Below are 14,917 nucleotides of genomic sequence, written 5' to 3'. Positions count from 1 at the left end.
CTGCATCGTCTCTGCATGCATGGTTCCCACTGTGAAGCATGTAGGAGGAGGTGTGATGGTGTGATGGTGTGGGGTGTTGACACTGTTGGGGATGTAGTCAAAACTGAAGGCACACTGAACCAGCATGGCTCCCATAGCATCCCGCAGCAACATGTCATCCCATCCAGTTTGTGTTTAATTAGACCATCATTAATTTTTCAACAGGACAATGACCCCAAACATGCCTCCAGGATGTGTAAGAGCTATTTGACCAAGAAGGAGAGTGATGGAGTGCAGTGCCAGGCTGCCTGGCCTCCACAGTCACCTGACCTAAACCCAGTCGAGATGGTTTGGGATGAGATGGACTTCAGTGTGAAGGCATATGTGATACTACGTTATACAGCTAAAATCAAATTAGAGAACAGTGGCTTTCTCCTTCCAATCCATGCCCACCATTGTAATTTACTATCCTCTTGATGGCATCTCAAAAGTTATTACACTCTCATTAAGTGATATTTGTATTGTCGTCCACTATTAAGGAGGTTTACTGTAATCTTCTGTGTCCCTTATTTAAACACAATCTGCCTAACTGCGTATTAATGGAATCCAAACTCATAGTTTTGTACTTTTTGTAGGCCAGTGGACATAAACAATTCTCATTTTAAGTCCTCAGAAACTCCATTTTTTTTCTCCCGTCCTTAAACACGTGCTCTTAAAAACCAGGTTGCCCACTTACACCTGATGCTGAAGAGCACCTGAATGTCACCTTCAGATATAATTCTGATCGTGATATTATAATATTTTTTCCTTAATAAATGTTTTATTGTATTAATTTTATTTAATTTGTTGAACTCTTAACCTTAGGGGTTGTGTTAAGACTTTATGTTTTCGATCATATTTAAATATAGAACATCTCAAAGGGTTCACACGCTTGTTTGGCAGCTGTAGCATCACTTTAGTGTCAGTGTTTCGAATTGCATGCCTTAGAAGCTTACCCTCCCTTATTAAGCAAGAGATAACGCTGTTGCATTTACCATAATGGGTGTGAAAACGAGTCACATAGCAGCTAGAGGAGGAAGGGTGAAGGCAGTGGATGTGTCAACAGAGTGATGTGTTAACAATCTTAAGCTGTAAGATGGAAGAAATTCATCAAACACACCCAGTGTTGAACGTCTTACTCCTTGTGAGGTACTACAAGCAGCAGAGCGGCAGATATGTTAATATTCTGTATTCGTCTTTAAACCTTCATTCGGCAGACAAGAACAGGCTTGTTTACCTGACTTACGATCAGTACGTGGTGTGTCCGTTGGAGGAAAGTGACATCAGTGTAACCGTTCAGAGAGGACAGCTAAACACAGACGGAGAAACCAAACAGGTTTCACCTCACAGAGCCTTCTTGTTGAAGAGGCCGAGACACGAGCCAAAGCAGACCGAGGAAAATTAGTCTTGAACTGGAATTTCTTAAAAGCCTAATTCCACCCACAGGGTAACCCAAAACATAACTTGTGATGGAAAAGCAAAAATAAAATGACATGCATCTTCCTGGCAAATGCTGTATACTCAACAGAGCACGCTGTAGAGCACACTGTGTGCTTGTGATGCTGCCACTGGTTTGGAAGAAGACTATTTGAGAAAGGTAGAGGGGTAGAATACAGCGTTGTGTTGTGCAGTCTTTTCAAGTCTCTTTGACCAATTGTTACAGTATCCTTGGACTATATATGAAAACTATATATTTGGCTACATTTATTTATCTGGTTAGGTTTATTGGTCCTGGTATTAACCATGGTTGCCTGTGTCCCACTGTCATGACTTGCAGGAAGAGGCATTTTAGTACACCGAAGCCTTTGTTGAAGTTTTAATGTCTGCTGTTGAAAAAAAAGTCTTTGGGATGTCTTGCCAGAGGCTGAATTTCCCATCTCTTTGCCAATAAGAAACTTATCTTTTATGGGAAATTACTTACTGTTTCCTTTTTCAGCATGGTTTAATGAAAAGACAGGGTTGTGTGTTCTACTTACAGATCATGTGCAGGCCACACGGATGCCGCGATGACATCACCCTGGGGCGACATGACAGCATGACGCTAACAGGGCTCCATTCACAACTGCGGTTTAACTGGTGCTAAATAACGCCTGTGTAAGTTAAATAGAGGGTGTCTTTCAAACCGTGAGCTGGTCGCAAGCAGACGCAACCCATCTGCATTTAGTTCAGTGTGAGACTTTGCAAAGAAGTATACAAGGCTAGTTATTAAAATGCTCCATCAATCATTTATAATATAGCAGCAGGGAGAAAGCAGATTAAGGAGTAATGAGCTACCCAAGTCAAATTAACCAGGAACCACAAGTGGACTGTTTGCAGAAGGATGTGCTGCTTTATATTCCAGACAAGACTGGAATTGTTTTTTAAGTGCTATGACGAGATTTGAAGACAACATCAGACACACACAAGCACTGTCTGAGCCTTCAGCACCCCTTCCCTCCTCTACCTTCACTCGTTTTTCTTTTGTAATACAAGCAGAGATGCACACCTCTCCACCTCTAAGCTGTGCCAGTTACCAAGGTGATAGGGGTTTTATCCCATACATGAGTAAAACCTAAAAGAAATGGAAGCACAGGCAACAATACCTTGACTTTAGGGCATAATGTTAGAAAATGATCATACACTGCCTCATGTCTCTGTCTATGCACATTTAAAACCTTTGTAGGGAAAAAGAGCTGTCCTTGTGCTTCCTGTAAGTCTGACTGTAAATGTCCCCTGGACGTGCTGCAGTGTTGCAGCACTCTGCAGTAATTAGTTCAGTCACACGGTGTTGCCTCAGCCTGCTGCAATTTTTTTTTCAAAATGTCTATGCACAACATAAACAAATTTTTTTTAAAAAGGCACTGGAGTGCAGGCTTTCAGCTTGAGAGAAAAAATTGGAGAGTATGGGTGTGCACATGTGATAGACAGATAAGGTTAGAGAGGCTCTGGAGACAGCCAGCGTGTCTGCCGGCTATGTTAACAGAGGAGTTCTTATCAGATATGGAGAGACAGAAAAGCAGTGAGGGGAACGCAAACTCCCAGCGTATATCACGGAGGACTAATTTAGAAAGGAGACAGCCAGACATCCCCTAAGGAATTTGCTCTTCTCCACGCAGTGCTAATTTTTTTGGGACTGCGAGACCAGAGCTTGCGCTCGCTCAGCACCGCAGCTCCACCAAGAAACAGGAAGCAAGGATGATCCTCAAACACCGCAGAGCAGCCTAAAAAATCCCAGCTCGGGGGAGGAGAGAGGACAGACATGCACAGGTGCTGCTAGAGGGAGAGAGACAGCGAGAGGAGAGAGAGAGAGAGGAAGAAGCAGTGGGAGTCAGGGGAGGAGACTTGACTTGTTTCAGTGAGAAATCGGAGAGCAATTCCAAAACAGCTGTCCGGCAGACGTCCCAGTCGACAGAAGTGCAGCCTCGAGGCAGAGACGTTAGGGCAGTGTCAACAAGCCACAGGAGCAGCACAGCAGCCGCTGAGCTCTCTCACACACACACATACAAGCACGCATATCAACCAGGAGCTGCAGCTTTCAGGAGAATCGCAGCGACATCAAGGAGACTCCAGATCTCCCCCGACAAAGCATCTGAGGTGAGTGACAGAAGGAACTTCAACTTTCATTTCTCACTCTCTTGCTGTACTGTAATCTGAATTGGAGAACAATAATGGGATGTAAGTGAGTTTTTTGGGGTCTGAGTGAGTAATTGTAGCAGAATGAAATATTGCTTGGTAACAGTAAAAGCGTGCATGGTAAGTTAAGCATTTGTCTGGCATACATGTAACACAAGAGCTGAACTGTTCAGAGCAACATGATACCCTTGCCGCTTTCCAAGAGAGACATTTTTAGTCCGACTACACGCTTAAGGCATGTTCCTGTGAAACGCAGAGCTGGCTTAGCCCTCATCTGTCTAGGGACGCAGATTCTTGAGGAGGTTTTTATGGTTATATTGAAGAGGAAGGGAAAAAAACACCTCTTCTTTGCCAGTATGTGTTTATTTTCTCTTCATGTTTCATACTTTTCCTGCTCATCTCTGCCAAGGATAACTCTAGCAAGTGTTGGCCATGCTTGCGGGTGGCACAAGGGGAGTGAAAAAGAGGGGCAGAGCAAATACTCCACCCTGCTATTCAGCCGACTCCCAGCACCACCACCAGGCCCCTCGAAAGTAAGGCCTTTGCCTATAATTGAGGGTGTTTTTTTTGGTGTTTTTTTTATGTAACAAAGAGTTCGGGCTATTTTGTAAGGCTACCATTACCCTGTGTGGTATGTGCATTTGCTTTTTATAACAGCCCCAAAATGAGGGTCTTTCTGCTATTCAAAGGCGTAATAGAAGTCAAGGCCATGGTTAGATGTCAGAGGAGTATGTGGAGACTTCAAACTTTCATGAAGTTGCTTTGTAGAGACAGTGGGAGGAACTGAGACCAGCTACAACTGCTAATAGCATGCTATTTATTTTTAAGCAGCACTGATGATATGCCAGCACAGTAATCCCATCACTGGAGGGATATTTTTGGGGATGCCAAGTTTCTATTTTAAAAACAGGTGAAGTCATATACCGGTCATATTTTAAGCAGCTGCACCCGCTTTTTTTAGAGCACCGGTGAACCCTAAAGTGTCATCAAACTGTAGCATTTATATAGGCCACAGTAAAGTTACGCAGCCTCTCTAAATATACTGGCCCAGTTATACTGCACGTGACTTTTAGATGTCCAGAAATAACCAGACAAATCACGAGCTGTTAGTTTAATTACCAGATGCCAACCCCATTTTCATCACCTCGCTCCTTCTGCTGCCCCCTTGTTTGTATCTAAGCCTCCGCGCTTGAACTGATGAGGCAAAGCTCTACTTTTAAAGAGGCTGGAGTGGCTCCAGATCACTTCATGCCCAGACAGATAGCTGTTGCTGACCCAATGACACAGTCGTTTTATCCAGCAGCTGAATGACCGGCTGCTGGGGCAAGCTATTCTGAAAGGAAGGTGCCATCGTAGCCTCACTTCCTGGGCAGTGCAAATGCTCTGGTCGGCATTCTGCAGCAGTGGCGCCAGAAGGTTGTCAGACCTCTCAGCACATGCTTGCCTTGCAGCCTGTTTTTGGAGTAGCTCCAAAATGAGGGTGCAAATCTAGACTTGGCTGTGAGATACACTAGAATATACCTGTTCAACTATTAACAGCCTGCAGATTCACAAATGGATTCATTAGGTTGGGAGCCCATGAGGGTCCATCCTGGAACACCCTGAGGAGCTGCAATTGATTGATTACCACTTGGGCCAACACAAGCTTAGCCTACCATTGCTGTGATTCCCCACATACACACAAATCAATAGTAAATTAGTCAATTTCTCATTAAGTTAACGTCCATATAGAGTTTCCACTGTAGGCATGCACAGGCAACCAATACTTGAAAGACCAACATGAGGACATTTTTTTCCTCGTACTTTGCTGGTGGCCTTTGAAATTCCAGTCATATTTGCCATATAAGCCAACTGAGCCACCAGCAGGATGACTGATGTGAAGGTCAGACCTTCAGGCTTTCACCGTACCAGCTGACTTCTTACCGGCCACAAGTGTTGACCTTGACTAGAATGTAAAGCATATGTCTCCTTGTGAGAGTTGCAAGTGTTGAGCCGCTCTGTGGCTAGACCGTTTCTGTCCATACTATTGATTTAGGCCGACATCATCATCTGCTGCAATGCACGGGCTGTCCAGAGAATAGCACAGCCAGGCATTTGGAATAATTTAATCAGAACAGTGCAATAATCAATAAGGATGTACGAGAGGAAGGTTTTCATCCAGGAGGGCAGCTGTGACCTCCTGCTCTTGGGAAGAGCAGTAAAAAAAATGTATAACACATGTGGATGTGCTGTGCACTTGGAGTGCACAGGAAGCCTTTTGGCTTGGTGCTGTATTTGTTCCGCTTCCTACCCGAGCCCAGCTTCCCACTGCAGTGAGCATCAGCTGTCAAGGTCAGAACGAACAGAGGAGAGATGCTTAAAAAAAACTGGAAAAAAGAGAAAAGGAAGAAAACAAGATACAGTATGAGAAATGCTTGAGCTAAACAAGTACAGGATTTTGCCATGCTCCCCCTACACCGACACCCCCATTAAATACTGCAGCACATCCTCTACTCCCTCCTCTCTTGTCCTTCCCTTTCTCCCCCTTCACTATTAGCAAACAAACACGCTCTTCAAACACATGGCATGCATTCAAAAATGCTATCTCAGGCACCTCGCGCAAACACTCACTCTCACACCGGCACTCAAATAAGACAAGAACCCTCAGAGAGCAGAGCTGCCATTTAACACACTCACACATGTCATAGCTGTGTATAGCTCACCAGCGTTTTGCAGATGATGATAGATATATTTGTCTTCCAATTACAGCTTCTACAGTAAGAAGATTTAAGCTTGTACTCCAAATACATTTTATTAAAGATGTAGTGGAAAGATTTTGATGCTGCACCCAGCAAAACAGGTTGGAGACACAGGAAGTCATGGTCAAAACGGGTGATTTCCAGGCTGCGGTTTGGATTCAAATTCACAGCAAGTGTCTGCCTCTCTGGCTGCACGCTGATTTGCCTCCTGAATAATCACAGCCTACTTAAAGTGGCTGTGATAAGGCTGTTGCAGGGTGTCTGTATGCGTCGGTAGCAGCAGGAATGTGGATGTTTTGTCAGTGAGACGTTTCTTTTTTTCTCTTTCTCTTTTTTTAGTGGGGGTGGACTTGACCGCCCAGGCACTTTTGTGCAGCGGTGCTCTCTGTCAGACAGTCACTGCTGACAGACCTCTCATAAGTAAATATGTCTATAAATGGGCAAGCTCTCTTCTCACTGGTGCTCCCTCCCACCCCCCTCATCACCCACGCACCCTTCCTTTATACTCCTTTCCCTTTCTCCTTGGTTCCTGCGTCATTTCAAATGTTCTTTTTACCTACACCAAACTACACGATAGGCAACGTGGTGATATTCTCGAAACGGCGGCATGCAATCAGGCAGTTTGTAACCAATCCAAAATCTCTTTAATAGTTTCTACTCAGTCTGATGTGCTGCAACCTAACTGCTATCTCCCACTTATTAATCAGAGCCAACCTCATCAAAGCCAAATCAATTCACAGTGTGCACCATCTTCTTTCTTAACATCCACTTACAGTGTAATCCCTCGCTCTCTCCCTCATTCACACAATCCCCCCTAAACCCCTTCATCGCCCCCCACTCCCTCTTCTGGGTCTCCACCTTCTCCCATCACTCTGTGCGTGTCTGAGCAGTAGCTCGCTCCTAAAAAAAGACTGTTATCCTTCTAAAGCCTTCCTTTGCCTCTTCTCTCTCAATCTGCGGTCCAGCTGTTCCACATTAGCACGTCCAGATCTGCGGAGGCCAAAGCTGGCTCACGTGTGGAAATGCAAATAGAGGAGTAAAAAAGCCTAGAGACCCAGCCCTCCTCTTCTTTGTGCTAGCTTGCTAGATGCAAAGTGTGGATGAGGGTCTTATTTTCTTGTAGTATTTGGTATTAGAGTTTATTTCTGGAACCGGTGTTGACTTCTTTTTCTTGAGTAGAGGTTTTGTATCAGCTGCAGTTCTCATCAAACAACTTCCTTTCATTGCTGAGGTCAAGTTTTAGAAAAATGCTGACGCATTCTGCTTTTGTCTCTGATTTCAGGAAAGCGCCCATTCGACCTTTCTATATTGCTGAACATCACCAGCCCTGCTCGCAAAGCCAGTTGCTGATCAATGCTGCGATCATTTTTGGAGTCCTGTGTGGAGGCGTGCAACTGAGAATGTAACTTGAGCTTCTCCCCTGGGGGAACTGCAACATCAAGAACTTATAGAGGACTTCCAACTGTTCTAACCTGCATATCTGAGATTTCCTCTTTAGAGACAGCCATGCCAGCGAAAGCACCTATATATCTTAAACCCACCAATAATAAGAAGGGAAAAAAATGTCGCCTGAGAGATATTTTGTCACCTGATATGATCAGTCCACCTCTCGGGGATTTTCGCCACACCATCCACATTGGCAAGGGCGGGGAAAGAGATGCCTTCGGAGACATGTCCTTCCTCCAGGGACAGTATGAGCTCCTACCGGGAAAAAGAGACGTCCACCCACAATACAGCGTCCAGAGTGAGTTTCTGCGAGCGAACAGCACAGGCGACGCTTCCTTCGTCGAGACTCCCTCACCAGTACTCAAGAACGCAATCTCCCTCCCAGCTATCGGTGGCTGCCAGGCCCTCACCCTTCCAGTGATCTCTTCTGCCGTGTTCTCCATGCAACCAGGGCCATTGGAGGACATCATGGGACCGGCACCTTCCACGAAACCTGACACAGCTGAAGATGTGGAGATCTTGCAGATGGATGCTCTGTTGCGCTCCATGAACATCTTCAACAATGAGCCCTCATCACCCTCCACAGATTTCCAGTCAAAGCCTGACGTGCTCTTGGATCTGCTTGAGAACACAGATAAGTCCCCTTCTAAGGAGGTTGCCAAAGCTAACAAAATAAACAAGAGTGAAAGCAGATTTGACAATCCATCATCCTATTATATCAATGGTCACAGCAACAGCATCTGTAAAGCTAATGGAAGCTTGAACAGCAACACAAGCAGCTTTGACAGCTTGAGCGGGAAAGGAGACTTCCAGGGCAAGAGCTACGATGGGAGCGGGAGTCTCATCGGCAACGGTAACTGCAACAGTTACGGACACTTTAACGATGACATTACAATTGGTTTTAAGCAGGAGCTTTCCAAGTACAATGGAGAGTGGGTGGACAGGGACAGTGGGGTGGAAGATGGCCGCATTTGTGATTTCGAGTTTGAGTTTACCAAAGAGAAGAGCACATCACAGGATTCCCTAGCCCAGATCACAGGGTCATTCCTCTCCCTCGAACTCGATCTGGGCCCATCCATCCTGGACGATGTGCTCAACATAATGGATAAACCCGCAGCAAAGAGCAGGCCTTGAGCTGCACTGAGTCCCCAAGAGGAGAATGGGAATTATTAAAATATAGCCACGCGGAGAGAAAGACTCATAAAGCAATCAAAATGGTGTCTGGATATATCATTGAGATGAAAACCAGCTACAATAGACAAAGCTGCTTATGTTTTTATTGTCAAAACATTTAAGCATTCTTAAATTCTAGCTTCTATGGAGTGTTGAGTCTTCTTCTTTGTTTTGTTTGCCATGCCATTAGCATGCTTAAGATGCATGTGCTTTTTGAGTTACAGCTAAAACAGCCATTCTGTCTTTGATTTTAAATGACTGTAACAACGCTACATGATAGACTGACGCTCTTATGTTGAAAATATGACAGCTTTTAGGTCCTTTTTTTACACTCACTCTCGATTCTCACACTCTCTAAGAACATACTGCATTTTGTGACTTCAAGTTTGTTAAACAAAGCACGGTTTCGTTTGTCACATAACTCATTTGCCACATTTCAAACAACCAAACACTATGCATATTTGTGTTTTTAAATCTTTAACACAAATAAATTCATTTTCCCCGTAATCTGGCTATCTTTTCTTACAGGGAATGTGTGCAGCAGCAGGAATAAGAGTAGAGTCCCAAGATGATTAGATAAGGTACATTTCATGATGTACTGACAAAACCTTTGTATCAAAAACCAAAAAAAAAACTATTCTAGAAAAATTATATTTCTCATGACTTAATGAGCAAAGACAGCTATGCCCATAAAACAAACAACAATTAAATATGGACTAATTAGAAACCACATGCAGTGCAATTAGATTCAGTATCATTAGGCAAAATTATTTGAGCCTTTATAATTATGACACAAAACACTGAGCTCAGAGGAGCATACATTTACTGGGGCCTTCTATAATATATAGTTTTATTTTATTACAAGGTAGTTTATCCCCATTGAGTAATGCCTTACTGTAAATTGAAGTTACTGGGTAAATTAAAGACAGGCAGGGCTGCCTCACAGCAAAGAGGTCCTAAGTTCAAATCCAGGCCTTTTATTTTTGGAGTATGCACTTCCACAACCCAAAGACATGGATGGGTTTAGGTTAACTGGTGATTCAGAATTGGTCATAGACGTGAACGTGAGTATGGATGGTTGCAACAGGCTGGCGACCTGTCCGACCCAAGTAGTCTAATATCATTAGACGTTCTTAGAGTATGTGACACATTATAACAGAACAGAACTGTTGTAATGTGGGTAGATCTGTTGTAGTACAGCTTCTTACGTCTTCTTTATCTTAAAATAAAGGTCAACTGATAAATCAAGTCTGAAAATCCAAGAAAAACAGGCAGACTGACTGAACCGAATGGATCTCTCTTCTTGCCTCTTCCATTCCTTACATTCTCCCTCCCTGCCCTGCTGTGGGAGCACTGGTGGGCTTTCATCTGCCCAGGCAGGCGCCTGCTCCATTTGTTTGCGTGAGGATGGGACAGGCAGAGGAGGGGGGTCTTTGAAATTCTTTGCATTCCAGCCAAAGAGCACAAGTGTCCAGGACCAGACATAAATCAGCTGTTCCGAGTAAAAAAGGGGGGGGGGGGGGGGGGGGGGGCACTGTCTATCAGCCAGAGTGTACAGAGATATAAGGCTGTGAAACACAATCTTACAACCTTCAGGCAAACCTTGAGCCAGCAGTGTTGAAGCAACAGCCTGAAAGAACAGGACATCAGTCATTACCTCTCCATGCAGTCCTTTGCAATTACCCATCGGCACTGGCCCCCACAGTTAAATTTGCTGTCTGCACAGGTCCTTGAGTGTAGACAAACAGGTCTAAGTCATAACAAGACCTATGGAGGGCAGGTTTCCCCCAACACCCACATATCCCCGTGCCATAATATTTTAGAGAAAAACAAGTCCACCTCAATTTGGTTTGTGTTAGCTCGCTAATTCCATATGTAAATAATTATCTGGCTCCAATTCTGCTTCTGTCATTTACTGAGGCAATGTGGCAAACCGTTCAGAATCCATCAAAGGCCTCAGAATGTCCACAAACAACCGCGAGCGGCTCAGCCGAGGCATCCGAAGCCGCTGCGAAACCAGATGTTGTAGGAGACATGAGCATTTCCCCACGCAAGAAAAACCCATGCCATGGCAGATATCCCAACCACTGGAAAATCCCAACGCTAGTGCTGGAGGATTTGCGTATACTTAGCTGGAGCGCACAACCTCTGAGGATGAGTAATGAAAACCTTAGCTGTCAAGGTAATTGCTATGCTCGTGTCTTCACTGGTCCAACGCTAACTTGATGACAGCCTTCATTTTGACAGGTGTGGACCCCAAGCAGGCTGTTTTTACAAAACAGCTTGTAACCACAGCCCTTCAGTGTGTTGTGTAACATATTAGACATATTTCCACGCACATTCCAAAGTTCTCTCATAAAAAAAATGCCAGGAAATACCAGCATTTGATGAAATCCAACACAAATACTCAACATATGTTACACTCTGTTTATTGCTGAGAGTTCAGCACCCTACACGAGATGAACATTTCTTTAGCTCACCACCTGGGGCTCTGCGTTTAAAGTTAGACAGGCGAGATTGATTTTATGTCATTTCAGAGCCTGAATAATAGTTACTGCATTTCAAGTATACAACTAGATCAGGAGTCTCTTGTGTCTTGTTTCTAGGCTTTAGAGGTCTCCTGGAGCCTGAGGGCAGATGAGAAAAAAGCAGGGAGGGAAGGTGGAAGTAGTCCTGGTGGACTGTTTCTCATTACCACAAGGCCAAGGTGGAAGGTTGACCTGAAGAAACCTCAACTCCAACTGCCTCTGATATTCCGTGATAACACCACACAGATGCTACGCAGCAGCACAATCAGGCAGCTCATTGTGCGACACCCACAGATGTAGTACAATATTCCACTTGTTTCGCTAGCAAGCCACTGCTTAGCATATCTTGATATCGTGTTTTTGTTTCAGTTAGTCAGACTCTCTCTTGGGCTTGATTCACAGCAATGTTCATTTTGTAAAACCTCCATACAAACATTTTTGTTCAGGCAAAACAGTGTTACAGGGAACGGAGGAGCAAATTAGCGATGTTTGTCGAGATAGGGAGGGCACGGGTGTAGCCACCTGCTGCCTTGTAATTTCCCCAACCACTTGGTGTCTCGACAAAAACAGAAACTGACTCTGATGCTGTGCTCTAGTAGAACGGTACACGACACAAGAAAGAAAAACAGGGCATATTCAGGAAATATACTTTGACTGAGTCTGCTGGGGCAAATATCGTCATATAAAAAGCAAGCAAAGCTTTTTTCCTCCAAACACCTGGCCTTACATTGCGTTCCTCCACAGCAATCCCGGGGATCCGACTTCTTAGTTTCCCGGGCTAAGGTGAAGCTGTCATTTCCTAGATGAACAGGCTTTGGCCCAGAGGCCACCAGTGCCAAAGAAAGCACAGCTAAGACCAAGCAAAATTTTCCACCCTACCTCTATAACAGAGCTGTATAATGCACGCACTGTCTTCTGAACATAGAGGTGTCCCTCATAGTCGGACTTGAGCTGCGTTCAGGCAGATGAGAGCGGAAAGTTAAATAAGATGTTTCCCTGTTCACGGTCCCTGGGGACATATGAGATGCAAGCATCAGGATAAAGCTTCTTATGTCTTCACCTGCTGTAACTGTCCTACAGCAGAGCCCAAACTCAAACAAAGTACTTTTCATGCAGCCCAGAGTCTGGGCAGGATAAAATATCTGAGTTATGAGCACAGCTTCTCACAGAGATATTATTGTTAAATATTTATTTTGCTTGCTGCAGAGATATCATTCAATGTTGATACACACTGTACACGTTCCAAAGCTGACTGCCATGATAATCGGGGCCGTGGTTATAGAAGTTTCTTGGGAACATTTTCTTTGGGATGCTGAACATAGCGCTTGGACTCAAGTGTTCTGTAGATCTGCTGATTTAGCAGCGTAGTGCCGCGGCGCCCTTCCAAAAGACAACAGGAGAGAGCAAAGAAAGTTTATTCTTGCGGCTGAATAAAATGAGCTTGAGCAGGAGTTGATGCAGTGCAGATATGAGCGAGCTCACATGCAGTTTGGTCTGGCAGGCAGCGTATACTTCAGGTTCACGGCACTGTTGACTATTGTTTGGCTGACGGTAACCATAGAGAGTTGAGTTTGTATCTTTAGCACGTGAGGGCCGAGCTGAAAGGAGGGCAGAAAGAGGAGGACAGTTAAACAGAACAGTGTCACCTCACAGGCACCAGAATGCCTCTTTGACAAACCCCAGGCAGGTTTGATTATGGTGCCAGGAGTGTACGACTCATTCATCTGCATCTTTTTTCTTCAGTGTGTAGTTACAGTAGATGCCTTCACAGGTGTGTTAATAGGACCGAGACCAAAACATACCAAGAACTGTCCAAATAACTTCAATCTGAGTTTTCATCTTTCAGTATAGATAGAAATGTAATCTTATTGACTTTTTACAGTTAGTGCTGAAAAAGGTAAGGCCTGATTTAAATTCTTACTTTGAAAGAAGTAACACAAGCTCCACACAAATGACACTTCCCTACTCGTGCCTCTCTATGAATGTGTTAGTTGTGTTATATTTGTGTAGTCTTGATAAGGGTACAGTGGTAATTTCACCATCTTCAAACTTCAATTTCTGAATACTTTGAATGAGTATTTTTAAAAGCTCTATATGAGGGGGGTTGTTTGCTAACTGAGACTTAGTGGTGACTTTGTGTCTCAAATTTTAAACCCTGCAATGTATTCTTTTTCTCTTTAGACACAACACAACAAGCATTAATCTACAAGGGTCACCATCCTTTGTCTTTGCTTAATTAGTGTATGGATACTCCAAGATATCTTCTCCATCCATCCATCTGTTTATCCTTTTTCAGGGTCGCCAGGCAGGCTGGGGCCTATCCCAGCTGTCCTAAGGCAAGAGACAGGGTACAGCCTGGACAGGTCGGCAGTCTGTCGCAGAGCTAACACATAGACAAAGACAACCATTCACACTTACATTTACTCCTGCATTCATACCTATGGGCAATTCAGAGTTTCCAACTGTACTCTCTGCGTACTCTGGCTTCCTCCCACAATCCAAAGACATGCAGTTAGTGGGGATAGGTTAAAGGGAAATTATAAACAAACACAGACAACATGCAAACTCCACACAGAAAGACCTTGGCCTGATGGTGGAATTGAAGTCAGGACCTTCTTTCTGTGAGGCACCAGTGCTAGCCACCGTGCCACCCATCTACTTTGCAAAAGTGTCTTCTTCTACTTTATAAAAGATATCTTCTACTACAAAAAGTCTGTGCTAACCCTACAGTACAAAGTCTCTGAGTTATTCATTTTTATTCATATTTATTCCTGTCTTGGGAGACAGAGAAGGAAACTGAGCCCAGACAGCAATGCACGTTGTCTTCTAAGGCTGCAAGGAAGCGAAACCAAATACAGCAAGTCTTTCTAAGATCACATGTGCCTCTATTTTTTCTCTTTTTTTATGGCATGTCCCTCAACCCAGGGCAGCAACGGCCCATAAGTGTGTTTTTCTGGGTCAGCGATCTATATTCACACATAGGTGGTATTTATATATTTGCTCTTTAATGCATATCATCCAAACAGCCCTCTGAAAAGTCCTTCAGTGTCATGTAGATGGAAGGTAGTGGGAGGGGAATGGGCTTAGAGTTATCTCCCCTTATAGATGTCAATGACATCACTTACCATCTTTTCCTATGGCAAGTCAACAACATCTGTCAGACAAATAAGACGACTGCCCCAAGTCACCATCTAGGATAATCGTGGCCTGGGAGTGGTGTTTACTGGGGAATACATAGCACTCCTAAGAATAGTTTGGAAGGTGTTTACAAGTTAGCAATTCACGTTACAGTTTGGTAATAAGTGTGCAATATCATGCCTATAAATGGTTAGTTTGAGGGACTGCACGCTGGCTAAATTTTGATCACACTGCCACTAACCTACAAATAAATTTTTGGCATGA

The 14,917-nt window shown here is 44.1% G+C and overlaps 1 protein-coding gene across 1 annotated transcript; it reads left to right on the top strand.

Annotated features, from left to right (window-relative positions):
* Positions 1 to 2,899: 2,899 nt before the first annotated feature.
* cdc42ep3 (CDC42 effector protein (Rho GTPase binding) 3) lies at positions 2,900 to 9,494 on the top strand. The gene is made up of 2 exons (XM_082557978.1): positions 2,900 to 3,591; positions 7,651 to 9,494. The coding sequence occupies exon 2, from the start codon at positions 7,875 to 7,877 to the stop codon at positions 8,946 to 8,948; it is 1,074 nt and encodes a 357-aa protein (XP_082414104.1). The 5' UTR covers positions 2,900 to 3,591; positions 7,651 to 7,874; the 3' UTR covers positions 8,949 to 9,494.
* Positions 9,495 to 14,917: the final 5,423 nt, after the last annotated feature.

Source organism: Aulonocara stuartgranti, assembly GCF_965226115.1.
Source record: "Aulonocara stuartgranti genome assembly, chromosome: 13".
NCBI classification, from domain to species: domain Eukaryota; kingdom Metazoa; phylum Chordata; class Actinopteri; order Cichliformes; family Cichlidae; genus Aulonocara; species Aulonocara stuartgranti.
The sequence above is the reverse complement of the archived record's forward strand: the minus strand, read 5'-3'. Positions and strand labels throughout refer to the sequence as shown.

What these genes read in the sequence shown, in the direction of transcription:
- cdc42ep3 (XM_082557978.1), top strand. Translation starts at nt 7,875, where the DNA reads ATGCCAGCGAAAGCACCTATATATCTTAAACCCACCAATAATAAGAAG.